The 12,531-nt window shown below is 38.1% G+C and overlaps 1 protein-coding gene across 1 annotated transcript in view; it reads left to right on the top strand.

Moving 5' to 3' along the window:
• The first annotated feature begins 3,289 nt into the window (after nucleotides 1-3,289).
• The window catches only part of pamr1b (peptidase domain containing associated with muscle regeneration 1b), a 40,020-nt gene continuing 30,778 nt past the window's right edge, over nucleotides 3,290-12,531 (top strand). Inside the window, exon 1 of the mRNA XM_053640813.1 lies at nucleotides 3,290-3,526. Coding sequence (XP_053496788.1) covers nucleotides 3,400-3,526 — 127 coding nt within the window. The 5' untranslated portion in view covers nucleotides 3,290-3,399. The remainder of the gene's footprint in view (nucleotides 3,527-12,531) is intronic.

The raw sequence follows: 12,531 nt of genomic DNA, 5'->3' as shown, positions 1-12,531 counted from the left end.
AGTGACATTGACTTTGTTTACTTTGGACACATGCTTTTGTTATGGTTTATGTCCTGTCTCCGCCCCTGTATTTTCACTGGTTGTTTCCTGATTGTGTGTCACCATTGTTTTCAGCTATCCTGTGCTTCACCCCTGATTACCTTTGTCATTTAAACCCCTCGTGTCTCTTTGCACAGCGTGTAGTATTAAGTGTATTCTCCTTACCAAGTGGTTGTTACTTGTTCTTGATTCATGTTTATTGACTTTATTCCTCATTTCTCTTTCCGGATTGTAGCCTAGCCCAGTTTATGCCTGTTTGTAGATCGCCTGACCTATTGCCTGTTTTGACCATGCTTCTGTATCATGATTTGAATTTGTCTGCCTGTTGCTCATAAATCAAAGTATTTTACTGCACTTGCATCCGTCCAAACCTCCATTACAAGGATTATGTGACATTATCAAAGTTGTATTTATTATTATTCAGTTCTTATAGTTAACTTGGTAAATAGTTCAAATACAGTACTGCCAACGTGGACCTGCTCAGAAATAATAATAAAAAAGTCTAATAAATACCTAGAATATTATTGTACAAATTTTAATAATGAGCATAATATTTTAATGAGGTGTTTCTTTTGTATTTTTTACATCTAATGGGCTCCATAGCTGCAAAAGGTTTGAGAACCACTGTATCAGTGTATCCATATGGGATGATCCACAACAGCAGAAAGTAAGTCACAAGTACAGAAATCTCCAACTAGAAGTAGAGCACCAAAATCTGAAGTGAAAAACATTCAAATTTGTTTAAAGCCTTCAGAACCCAGCAGCACACTCATAATAACTATCTTAGAGCTCCACAACATCAGAAAGACCCAGATGTGTTGTGAGACATGAATGAGTCCATGAGGAAAGTCAGAGTCAGCCTCAAATGACCCCACTGACTCATAAAAAAAACACGTCCTCATCTGAGCAAACAGAGTGGAGCCAGAAAAAAGGTGAGTGGATGTGGAGGGTGTGGGATCAGCATGTAATTCTGTTATTTTTGGACAAGCTCATTGATATAAGATCCATGGAATGAGTTTAAGCTGCTTACGTTGTAACTGTATACATTAAAATGTTCTGCTGATTCCCATTCACTGTTCCATGTGCTTATATAATACCACCATAAAAAGTCAAGAGACTATAGCTAACCTCACAATGTAGTCAGTTTTCTTCAGTGTCAGATTTTCCTTTAACAATGGTACTGTACATCATGAGACATGGCATGAGACTTTATTTCAACTTTTGAAATGGGGCAGTGGTATGTTCATTGGATAAAATGAAAAAGTACAAAAGTACAATTACTGTAGTAATAATTCACTTGAGTAAAAGTAAAACTAGTGGTCAAGAAAATTACTCAAGTAAAAGTAAAGAAGTCATCTGGTGAAAAACTACTTTACTTTACAAATTACTTTCCTGTTTACATATCTACAATAGACACTATCTGAGGAATGTAGTTTTTAAACAATTATGTGAACAAGTCAGCTGTGCTGAAGTGACCATCACCTCGATTATCAACAGCAAGAAAGGCAACTTAGCTACATGCTATTGGGATTCAGTAACTTGCTAGGTCTCTTATCTAGCTAGCCCATGTTAATTCATGAACTTCAAGCTACATAGTTAGCTATCTAGCAAAAATGCCTCTTACACATTATCCCGAGTGTTATGTGGCAGCAATTGGAGATATTTAACACAACAAACAATCAAGTGACATTTTAATTTTAACACAGAGGTTGCATACTGTAAAATTTCAACAAGATCTGGCTAGCTAGGTTATAGGCAGTGGTAGCTCAATGATTAAGGTGCTGGGTTACTGATAAAAAGGTCAGGGGTTCAAGGGCCTTGAGCAAGACCCTTAACCCTCTCTGCTTCCTAACTATCTGGAATATGTGAAGAAAAGGATTTCATTGCACTCTAATGTATACGTGACAAATAATGGATTAGCTTTATATTTCCACTGGTTTGATGTTGAGCAGTGAAATATCAATATCCACAGGTTCTGGCTGTCATAATTTTTGTTGGGGTACTATGTGTTACTATGAATGCAGACTTTAATGCACTGAAAAAGACACACTATTAGCATCACAAATATATATAAATAAAAGTGGTTTCACTCTGCCCACATTTGACATTTTTGCCTACATGGAATAAAATAAAATATCAGATGCTATGAGTGAACCTTCTGAAATCATTCACACATTTGAATGGCCATGTAATACGAAGCAGAGCCACAACATGAAATGAAAAATTACATTATATGGCCAGGGGCATTGTTTCGACTCAGGACAGCTGTCATTTGCTGCTATTGTCAAGCAACTCTTTGATGCCATACACAACAGCGTTTCACGTGCTTGCTGAGAGTAGGCTAATGATTGAGAGGCAGGAATTTGGCCAATAGATGCTGCAAGCCTTTTATAATCAACCAATTGAAATTAGACCTCTTTGCACATCATAATGAAACTAAATCACAATCCCGGACATTTTCTCAAATTTAGAAATCCCGGGCGTATGCTTTTTTAATGTCTGAAAAAGAGGACATATGGTCACCCTAACAAAAGCATTTCAGAGTATTATTTGTGTTCATTTCTACCAAATTAACTTTGTGCAAAATTTATTTGTGCATGCACCAGGAGGTTGCTCATGTGAGTCACAACTGGCAAAAGAGAACCAGAAGTATAATCAAGCAGCTGTCTATATTATGTTATGTCAAAAGATTAATTTCTTTGGTTTTAAATGAAAAAAAAAGAAAAATTGTAATCCTGATAGTGTTCCCATTTTTTTACAAAATGTACCTGTAATCTGATTTTGTTTTTTGACATAACTGCAACGTATTACAGTTACCACCTTTTGTATTCTGATTATGTAACGTGTGAACATGTGAACATGTTTTCCGTTACTCCCCAAGCCTGCTGGTGTAAAATGTGAAAGACTCCAGTTGGTTAAATGAAGTCTATGTGTTGAGTCTACACTCATTCAGCATTAATGACGTTAACCAGCCAGCAGCAGAAGAGTGGTGTTTTTAGAGGTCTGTTCTAGGTTCAGAGTGGATAGTCTTATGAGGCCACAGTGTAACATGAAGCCAGGAGGAAGAAAAAGAGATAGCAGCAGCCAGACAAAAATACAGAGTTAGAAAGAGGGAGAAAGACTTATAGACGATAGAAATATTAAAGTGAAAATGAAATAAAGAGAGGGAGACAGACAAACAAAAGAAAGACAGACAGAGTTGGAGGAGGAGAATGAGAATGTGAGTGCCAAAGAAAGAAAGGGGAGCGTGTTTGGGAGAGAGAGAGAGAGAGAGAGTGTGTAAGAGGGAGGGAATGAAAGAGCAAGGGGTGATGTCAAACCAGCTGAGCTCAGAAAGTAAACAGCGCTCCAGAAAGCAGCATGCCTTCAGCGGCACGGCTGCAGAGGCAGAGCCAGCGGCAATGCTGCATGCTCCCTCACACCTCCCTGCTCTTCATCCTACTTCTCATCTTCCTACTGGTCTCTTCAGGGATGGCATGGCCATATGGTAAGAGTCTGACTCGTATCTGTCCATTTCAGCTATCTCTAAGAGCAAGTTTTAGCAAGAATCTCTACCCTGATCTTTTGTTCCCTTAAAGACAGCATCAGCAATCCTTTCTCTCCTTCTCCTTCCTCTTTCTTTTATTTCTTTCTTTTTCACTTTCTGTATGACTCTTATTTTAGAGAACTTGTGTATGGACCGTGTTGCTGTTGTGGCTCTGTTTGTTTTGAACTTCAGCATGCTTCACGTCATTCCTCTTAGTCACACTTCAACAGTTAGGACACATTAGAGAGCAAGTGGAAAATATTTATGCAAGACTGTTTCAGGATGTTTCTTAAAAAAAAAAAAAAAAAAAAAAAAAAAAAATCAAGTCACAAGACACCTCAAGTCATTCTTCAGGAATCCTGGGCAAATCCCTGTATCCCTGTTCATGTTTTGAAGGGAATCACCTCTCTGTTGCCTTGTGTTAGTTGTTATTAGGCACTGTGTTCTCTTTCAGTCACTGATAGCATGCTTGTTTTAACAAAAGTATCAAATGCAAAAATGTGAAGTATTTCCCCGTGTATTCCGATACTGATTGTGAAACAAAACTCAAGATGACACTGAATCTTAATTGAACATTGCCTTAGGTGAATACAGTGTGTGTTGGACTCACAAAATGTCTAAGTAATACATGGGTGAAAGAGAAACAATTAATGTCTCACTACTTGTATAGTAATTCTTCAAATGGGTGACAAACTAGTTGTGATAATAAGGTCAAGGCTAAGCAGCTTGGCTGGGAGCATTCTAGGGAAGAAGCTTCTGCAGATGAGACACTGAGACAGTCACCAGGATAGAAGTGAATTCAACAGAGGTGCATCATAAGGATCATGAATCATCTCCAGCTTATTTCAGAGCAGATTTTTGGTTTAGATTAAGGCTGAAAGTACAGTTGTCTTAGGTCAGTCTTAGAGCGGAACCTCATTCAGTATTCAAAACGTACTTTCCTGTTTCTTTTAGGAATATAACTACACCTCATGCTTATGGACAATTTAAGGTCTAGATCAGTGGTCACCAACCCTGTTCCTGGAGATCTACAGTGAGGGAAAAAAGTATTTGATCCCCTGCTGATTTTGTATGTTTACCCACTGACAAAGAAATGATCAGTCTATAACTTTAATGGTAGATTTATTTGAACAGTGAGAGACAGAATAACAACAAAAAAATCCAGAAAAACGCACATCAAAAATGTTATAAATTGATTTGCATTTTAATGAGGGAAATAAGTATTTGACCCCTCTGCAAAACATGACTTAGTACTTGGTTTAAAAACCCTTGTTGGCAATCACAGAGGTCAGACGTTTCTTGTAGTTGGCCACCAGGTTTGCACACATCTCAGGAGGGATTTTGTCCCACTCCTCTTTGCAGATCTTCTCCAAATCATTAAGGTTTCGAGGCTGACGTTTGGCAACTCGAACCTTCAGCTCTCTCCACAGATTTTCTATGGGATTAAGGTCTGGAGACTGGCTAGGCCACTCCAGGACCTTAATGTGCTTCTTCTTGAGCCACTCCTTTGTTGCCTTGGCCATGTGTTTTGGGTCATTGTCATGCTGGAATATCCATCCACGACCCATTTTCAATGCCCTGTCTGAGGGAAGGAGGTTTTCACCCAAGATTTGACGGTACATGGCCCCGTCCATCTTCCCTTTGATGCGGTGAAGTTGTCCTGTCCCCTTAGCAGAAAAACACCCCCAAAGCATAATGTTTCCACCTCCATGTTTGACGGTGGGGATGGTGTTCCAGGGGTCATAGGCAGCATTCCTCCTCCTCCAAACACGGCGAGTTGAGTTGATGCCAAAGAGCTCCATTTTGGTCTCATCTGACCTCAATGCTTTCACCCAGTTGTCCTCAGAATCATTCAGATGTTCATTGGCAAACTTCAGACGGGGATGTATATGTGTTTTCTTGAGCAGCGGACCTTGCGCGCTGCAGGATTTCAGTCCTTCACGGCGTAGTGTGTTACCAATTGTTTTCTTGGTGACTATGGTCCCAGCTGCCTTGAGATCATTGACAAGATCCTCCCGTGTAGTTCTGGGCTGATTCCTCACTGTTCTCATGATCAATGCAACTCCACGAGGTGAGATCTTGCATGGAGCCCCAGGCCGAGGGAGACTGACAGTTCTTTTGTGCTTCTTCCATTTGTGAATAATCGCACCAACTGTTGTCCCCTTCTCACCAAGCTGCTTGGCAATGGTCTTGTAGCCCATTCCAGACTTGTGTAGGTCTACAGTCTTGTCCCTGACATCCTTGGAGAGCTCTTTGGTCTTGGCCATGGTGGAGAGTTTGGAATATGACTGATTGATTGCTTCTGTGGACAGGTGTCTTTTATACAGGTAACAAACTGATATTAGGAGCACTCCCTTTAAGAGTGTGCTCCTAATCTCAGCTCGTTACCTGTATAAAAGACACCTGGGAGCCAGAAATCTTTCTGATTGAGAGGGGGTCAAATACTTTTTTCCCTCATTAAAATGCAAATTAATTTATAAAATTTTTGACATGCGTTTTTCTGGATTTTTTTGTTGTTATTCTGTCTCTCACTGTTCAAATACAACTACCATTAAAATTACAGACTGATCATTTCTTTGTCAGTGGGCAAACGTACAAAATCAGCAGGGGATCAAATACTTTTTTCCCTCACTGTACCTTCCTGAAGACTTTAGCTCCAACCATAATCATGCCCTCCTGAAAATCTAATCATTCTAAGAAATTATTAGAATAAGAATAAGAAGTTCTTGATCAACTAAAACAGGTGTGTTAGATTTTGGTTGGAGATGAAACCTGCTGGAAGGTAGATCTCAAGGAAGACGTGTTAGATGGTGTTTTTTATTATTATGATCTGTTCTGCATGTAGTAATAATAGACAATGGGTGTGGTGGACAGTGGAATAATAGCAGGGCATGATCGCCATGATCGCGTCTGAAGCAGTGGCTGTGCTGAGGTTGTGATACAGACTCCCATTGGACATCAGGTGTGCTCCTACTATAATAGGTTTTAAATCAATACTAAAACATACTTTTACAAATTAACAGTTTAATCTGTGTGACTGTGTCATGTGTGGAATGTTTCTTTTCATATCAGTGGCTTATATACGTTCTGTGTTTTTGTTTGTTTGTTTTTCTGTATACTTGTATTTTATATGATCTTAACTTTGTACAGCACTTTGGTCAATTTTAATTGTTTTTAATGTGCTTTATGAAGAAAAAATGTACTTACTAATTTACAGCGGAACTGGGTGAGCAAGAGTTAAATCTCTTAGTGTAAGAACACACTTGAAAAAGTAATATTAGTTCATCTGAAAGTTATGTCTTACCTCACATGCTAACACAGTACATATAGAACATGGTGGAGGGGAGACCATGGACACATTTCATGTTGCTGCATTCAGCTAGTTTGCAGTTTCCTTTGGAAACAGAAACATTTACTTCTCCAGAGATATCTAAGCTTAAACATGTATAGTGTATATGTGTTTGTTGCGGTCCAAGCAATGCCTGCAGAAACCCAGAGGATTTTCCTTTTCCATGCCTGCTAAATCACTCAGGCATCAGTTAATCACTAGTACAGCTGTAGCAGAGCGCAGCATGCAGTGCTATAGTCGGCTTTTTTCACCACACTCCGCGTCACAACAAATACAGTTCACTGGCTCACCGACTGTCTGCTTTCTCTCAAAGTTTCTTCCTTTTTTTTTCTCAAATCTTCTCCCTATGACATTGAAGTCTTGCTTCTCTTTGCAGTCCTGCTGTATGAAAAAAAACCCAAATGGTTTAAAAAAGCAACTGAATCAAACTCATGAAATCAACCAGATTTAATCCAATTGACTGGATTTCTTTCCCCCAATTTTTTCCCTCGATTTCCAGAAGTAATTTCTTATTGTTTAATGATACAGGAGTGTGAGGAATAACATGAGCTTGTTTAACTCCTGCTCTTTTAGCTTACCAGGGCAGCTAAACATGCTTGGAGAAGATCATTAATTGCTATATTCTTTTTCCTTAAACAGATAAATGTCTGTGAGATCAGGGGCAATTATGCTCACATGTACTCCTGTCCTCAGATGTGGCATAACTCTTCCAAAACTTTACATAGTCACACTACTCAGGAGCCCTGAATCAGCCAACTTCTTACAACATCAGTGAGGTATCAGAGCCGGAGGGAGCTCATCATCCATGACATCAGTATAGTGTGCACTTTGTTAATTCAAATTGCACTTACTCTGTGAACTGCTGATCCAGATTTCAGCACCATCTGTGACTGTGTGCTCGTGTTTTGGCACGCACAAGACTCATCAGCTGCAGTTGCTTGCTTAGTTTTGGGAGCCATCCTGAAACAACTGGAGCAGAGAGAGAGCAGCCAGCAAAACAATGGCGAAAAGATGAGATGAGATCGGGGAGAGGTAGAAGGGCAGCTGCATGGCATGGATGGCTTCATTGTAAAGTCAGAGCATTGTTAAACAAAAACAGTTGGTCTCAGGGTCAAGTGAAACACTGTATGTGGCTTCATTAATGCCTACACAGGACTCTTGACAAGTATGTTTACTTTTGACCATATCCTTATACTAGTCTCATGCAAATATAGAAAATGTTAACTATTACTATACTTTAGAATCAGCTTTTTTCTATTACCAAAGTTGCTAAGTACTAGTCTAATTTGTCTAACAAACAGTACAGTTCACTACTTCAAAGGCTTTCTTGATGAATTGGAAAGCATTTTCTCTCCAGTGCTTTAATATGTTGCAAATGGGAGATGACCACAGGACTATTTTTATTTTTGTGACGAGTTAGCAAGTTCAAAATCCTGCAGCAGCCCACAGTCTTCAGACACAGACTGAACAAAGTTCAGTACCGTAATTTAGGTCTATAGTGAGGTTAAATGTTTTATAGTTTAGCTGGGGTCACAGATGACTAACAAGTCCTGGAAAAACCTGGATGAGATTTCAGAGGGTTTTGTTCCCAGCGATACTATCAGGGCCTGCATCCACTTCAACATTTCTAAAACAACAAATCTACATGCTGTAATTCAAACAACCTGTCTTTGAATCAGTATGCCATATGAGTGTAGAACATCTGCATGGAAGCACTGGGAGAAGTTGCTGTTTCTCTTGATTGAATGTAGGAAAAGCTTTGGGAAAGCTGGTGCTTGGCCAGTGTCTTTGCATTTGGCCTGTGAAACGGAATACGATCTTAATAAATACATTTTATTTATGGATGACTTTCAAGACACTCAAGGACACCTTACAAATAATAAGATATATAAGCAATGTATTAAAAAAAAAAAAACTATATACAATAATATACAAAAGCTATATCAGACAGAATAAGCTATTCTAAAAAAAAAAAAGACAGATTTAAGATGTGATTTATAAATTGAAAGACTAGAACTATTATGTATGTCTTGAGGCAAGGTATTAAACAACTCTGAGCAGTACAACTAAAAGCTCTACTCTCCCATAGTCGTCAAACATACAGAAGGTGTAACAAGAGTTATAGATGCAAAAGACCTAAGGGATCGGATAGGTGAATAAACATGAAGAAGATCATGAAGATATGAAGATGCTAAATTATGAAGAGCCTTATAAGTGAAAAGTAAAATCTTAAATTGAATCCACTCTAAGAACTGGAGACATGTCCTCAATTGATGGTGTTTGTGTAATGATCCATTTGAAGTTTGTGAAGAAGCTTTTGTGAAACACCACTGAGAAGAGAATTACAGTAATCAATATGAGATGTAACTAAAGCACATACAAGGACAGCAGCACTATTAGTTGCAAGAGATGGTCGAAGACGATTAATATTTCGCAGATGATAATATGCTGACCATGTAATGTTATTTACATGTGCCTCAAACGATAAAGTACTGTCAAGGATGACTCTTAACCTGAAGGGAATGAGAGATAGCATAGTTGTCAATAGTAAGTGTGAAATTTCCACAATTTTTTCAGCTTTGATTTAGTGCCTACTAATAAGATCTCAGTTTTCTCACTGTTGACCTTAAGAAAATTGCAAGTAAAACAAGCCAAGAGAGAAGAAGGTGGTAGTATTAAATTAGGCTTTGAAGACAAATAGAGCTAGGTGTCATCAGCATAACAATGAAAATTTATACAGATTTTATGGAAAATGGGACCTAAATGCAAAAAATAAATAATAAACAGAAGACGGCTCAAAACTGAGCCCTGAGGCATGCCACTAGTAATCTGAGAGGTCTGTGCTCTGAAGCCTTTAATTTAAACAAACTGAGTCCGACCCAGTAAATAGGATCTAAACAAGGCAAAGGGAATACCAGTGATTTCAATGCAAATCAATCCCTCCAAAAAAAAATTTTAAAAAATACTATGCAAAACAGTGTCAAAAGCTGCCCTTAAATCACGAAAAATGAGTATTGTTAAAAATCCAGAATCCGCAGCCATCAACAAATCATTTGTAACTTTAATAAGCACAGTCTCTGTGCTGGGATGGATGGATGATACGCAGACCTTGAAATTTCTCAAACAAGTTATTCTCTGTAAGATGAGCATATACCTGTCGAGCAACTATATTTTTCCAAAAATTTAGAAAAACAGTTTTCTGGATTATTATGATCCGTGCCAGGTTTCTTTAGAATTGGGGTTATGGCTGCTACTTTAAGATACGAAGGAATAATACCAGTAGCAAGAGAGGAATGTATGATTTGAGTTATCAGCGGTAAAAACGAAGGTAGACAAGACTTAACCAGATGCGTAGGAATAGGATCTAACTGTAGTTGTAGACTTAGATTTTTGAACACACTCAGTTATTTCATCTACCGTAGACAAATGAAAACTACAAAAATCTGTTAAGGAAGAATCTACCTGAAAAGAAAACCATGTATTACATGCCCCATTGTTGTGAGTCATCAATTTTTGATGAATATTTTCAATTTTATTATTAGAATAAGTCATAAAAGTATCACATAGAACAGAAGAATGCAGATGTAATGAAAACGCATCAGGTGGTTGCAGAATACTATTCATTGTAAAGAACAAAATTCTTGTATTCCCACCTCCAGAATGTATTAAATTGGCATAATAATTAGATTTAAGGCCCATTCGCCACGGGACATTTCGCGCTACGAAAAATGGTCCGTTTAATGCCCCAATAGCTGTCAATGGGAGTGTTCACACTCACACGTAAAACACCTGGCATTAAAGCATAAATTTTTTTAACGTCTAGGCGTTAACTGTCCTACCAGTGAGATTCGCGCTTTTGTTCACACACCTGGAGCCACTGATGTTAGATAAAAGTACGACTTGATGGCGCTCAAGTACAAATCTGTCTTACCGACGAAGAAGAAGCCGAAAAAGAAGCCAAAGAAGAAGATGCATGCAAGTAGCAAGATGAATGTTTAGCTGGTGGTATCTTTGGTGTCTGAACTCTGAGAGCTTTATGATAAATGCCACAGCAACTACAAGAATGTTGATAAAAGGAAGTTGTTGTGGTAAGGAATATTTTATATATATATATATATATATATATATATATATATATATATCTTCTTATTCTCAGTGATAAGCGTGTGTCAGAAACGAAAAGTTGTGCAGCGCCACCTTGTGTTCCGGCCTATTTCTGCTTTTCAATAAGCGCAATCTACTGTCAGGGAGTGAATTTGCACTCTCATCCAGTGCGTCGTTTGCATTTAACGCTTGGGTGTGAACACAAAAAAAGTGGCAAAAAAAACGGATCATTTAACACGCTACAAAAAACTTCCCGTGTGAACAGGCCTTTAGCCGTACAAAGTGCTTCCTTATAGTGTCTGATGTGTTTATCATATATTTGCTTGTGTACAATAAGACCAGACCTTAAATGTAAAAATTCCAGTCGACGACATTTTGCTTTTAACTGATGTACTTCAGGAGATACCAGGGAGCAATATGAACAAATTAAACAGTCCGAGTTCTCACAGGCGCAACAACGTCCAAGATATTCTGCAATCGGTCATTGTCTTGAGAAACCAATTCATCCAGACTAAATAGTATGTTCAACAGGTCATTAACTTCATTAAAAAACAAACAAACAGATAAATCAATATTCTTAATGTTACAAAATGAAATAGTATGACTTGGAACAATCTTTGATCAGCTAAATTGGCACTAAAAGACACCAATTTATGGTCAGATATAGACAGGTCAAGTGCACTAAAATTTAAAGGTGTTATTCCAGTGCAACAAATATCAAGTGTATGATCTTTTATATGAGTCGGAAAAGCAATAAATTGTTTCAGTCCAAAGCTGTCCAAGCATGATAAAACATATTTTGTATCAGTGGCACTTGCCTTGTCGACATGTATGTTAAGATCACCAACCATAGAAAAAAAATAGAACATAATAAGCTGAAAGTTCAGTTAAAAAATTAGTATTGCCTTAGGAGGATGATATACAGTAGTTATAATAGTAGGTATAGGCCCATTAACTTGTAAAACCATGGATTCAAAAGTAACATAAGAAGGAACATATATGGTGGACACCTTCCATTTCTTATTGTAAAGCATCGCAAGACCACCACCTCGACCCAAGACATGGGGTTGACAAGCATAGACAAAACCTGGGAAGGGATTGATTCAACTGTGAGAAGCCATTTTGTTGCTGCCATGTTAAACAGAACAAGTCAAACTTACAATCCTTCAGTAGATCCAAAACCATTGGTGCTTTGTTGTTGATTGAATGGATATTGAATAATCCAAAAGTAAGGTGTTCTTAATAGATTTGGCAATAATTGAACTGCCTAGGTGGGCCAGCACAAAGTACTCCACAGTACATCCCAATTTTTGACGGATGCGAAGAGAATGAACAGAAAGACCGTATGGAGTTCGAATCATTGGGATTGTAATTCCATCTTGACCCATAGTGAATGTATTTACGATGAGGAATTTACGGATAAAAATGTCCTGTAATGATGGAGATCTGGAATAGGCTCATAGCAATAAAATCACAGCTGAAAAAGTTCTTCTGCTGTATATTGAAGTACCAA

This window comes from Ictalurus furcatus, chromosome 14, assembly GCF_023375685.1.
Source record: "Ictalurus furcatus strain D&B chromosome 14, Billie_1.0, whole genome shotgun sequence".
In the NCBI taxonomy this organism is placed as follows: Eukaryota; Metazoa; Chordata; class Actinopteri; order Siluriformes; family Ictaluridae; genus Ictalurus; species Ictalurus furcatus.
This window is presented reverse-complemented; position numbering and strand designations above follow the sequence as displayed.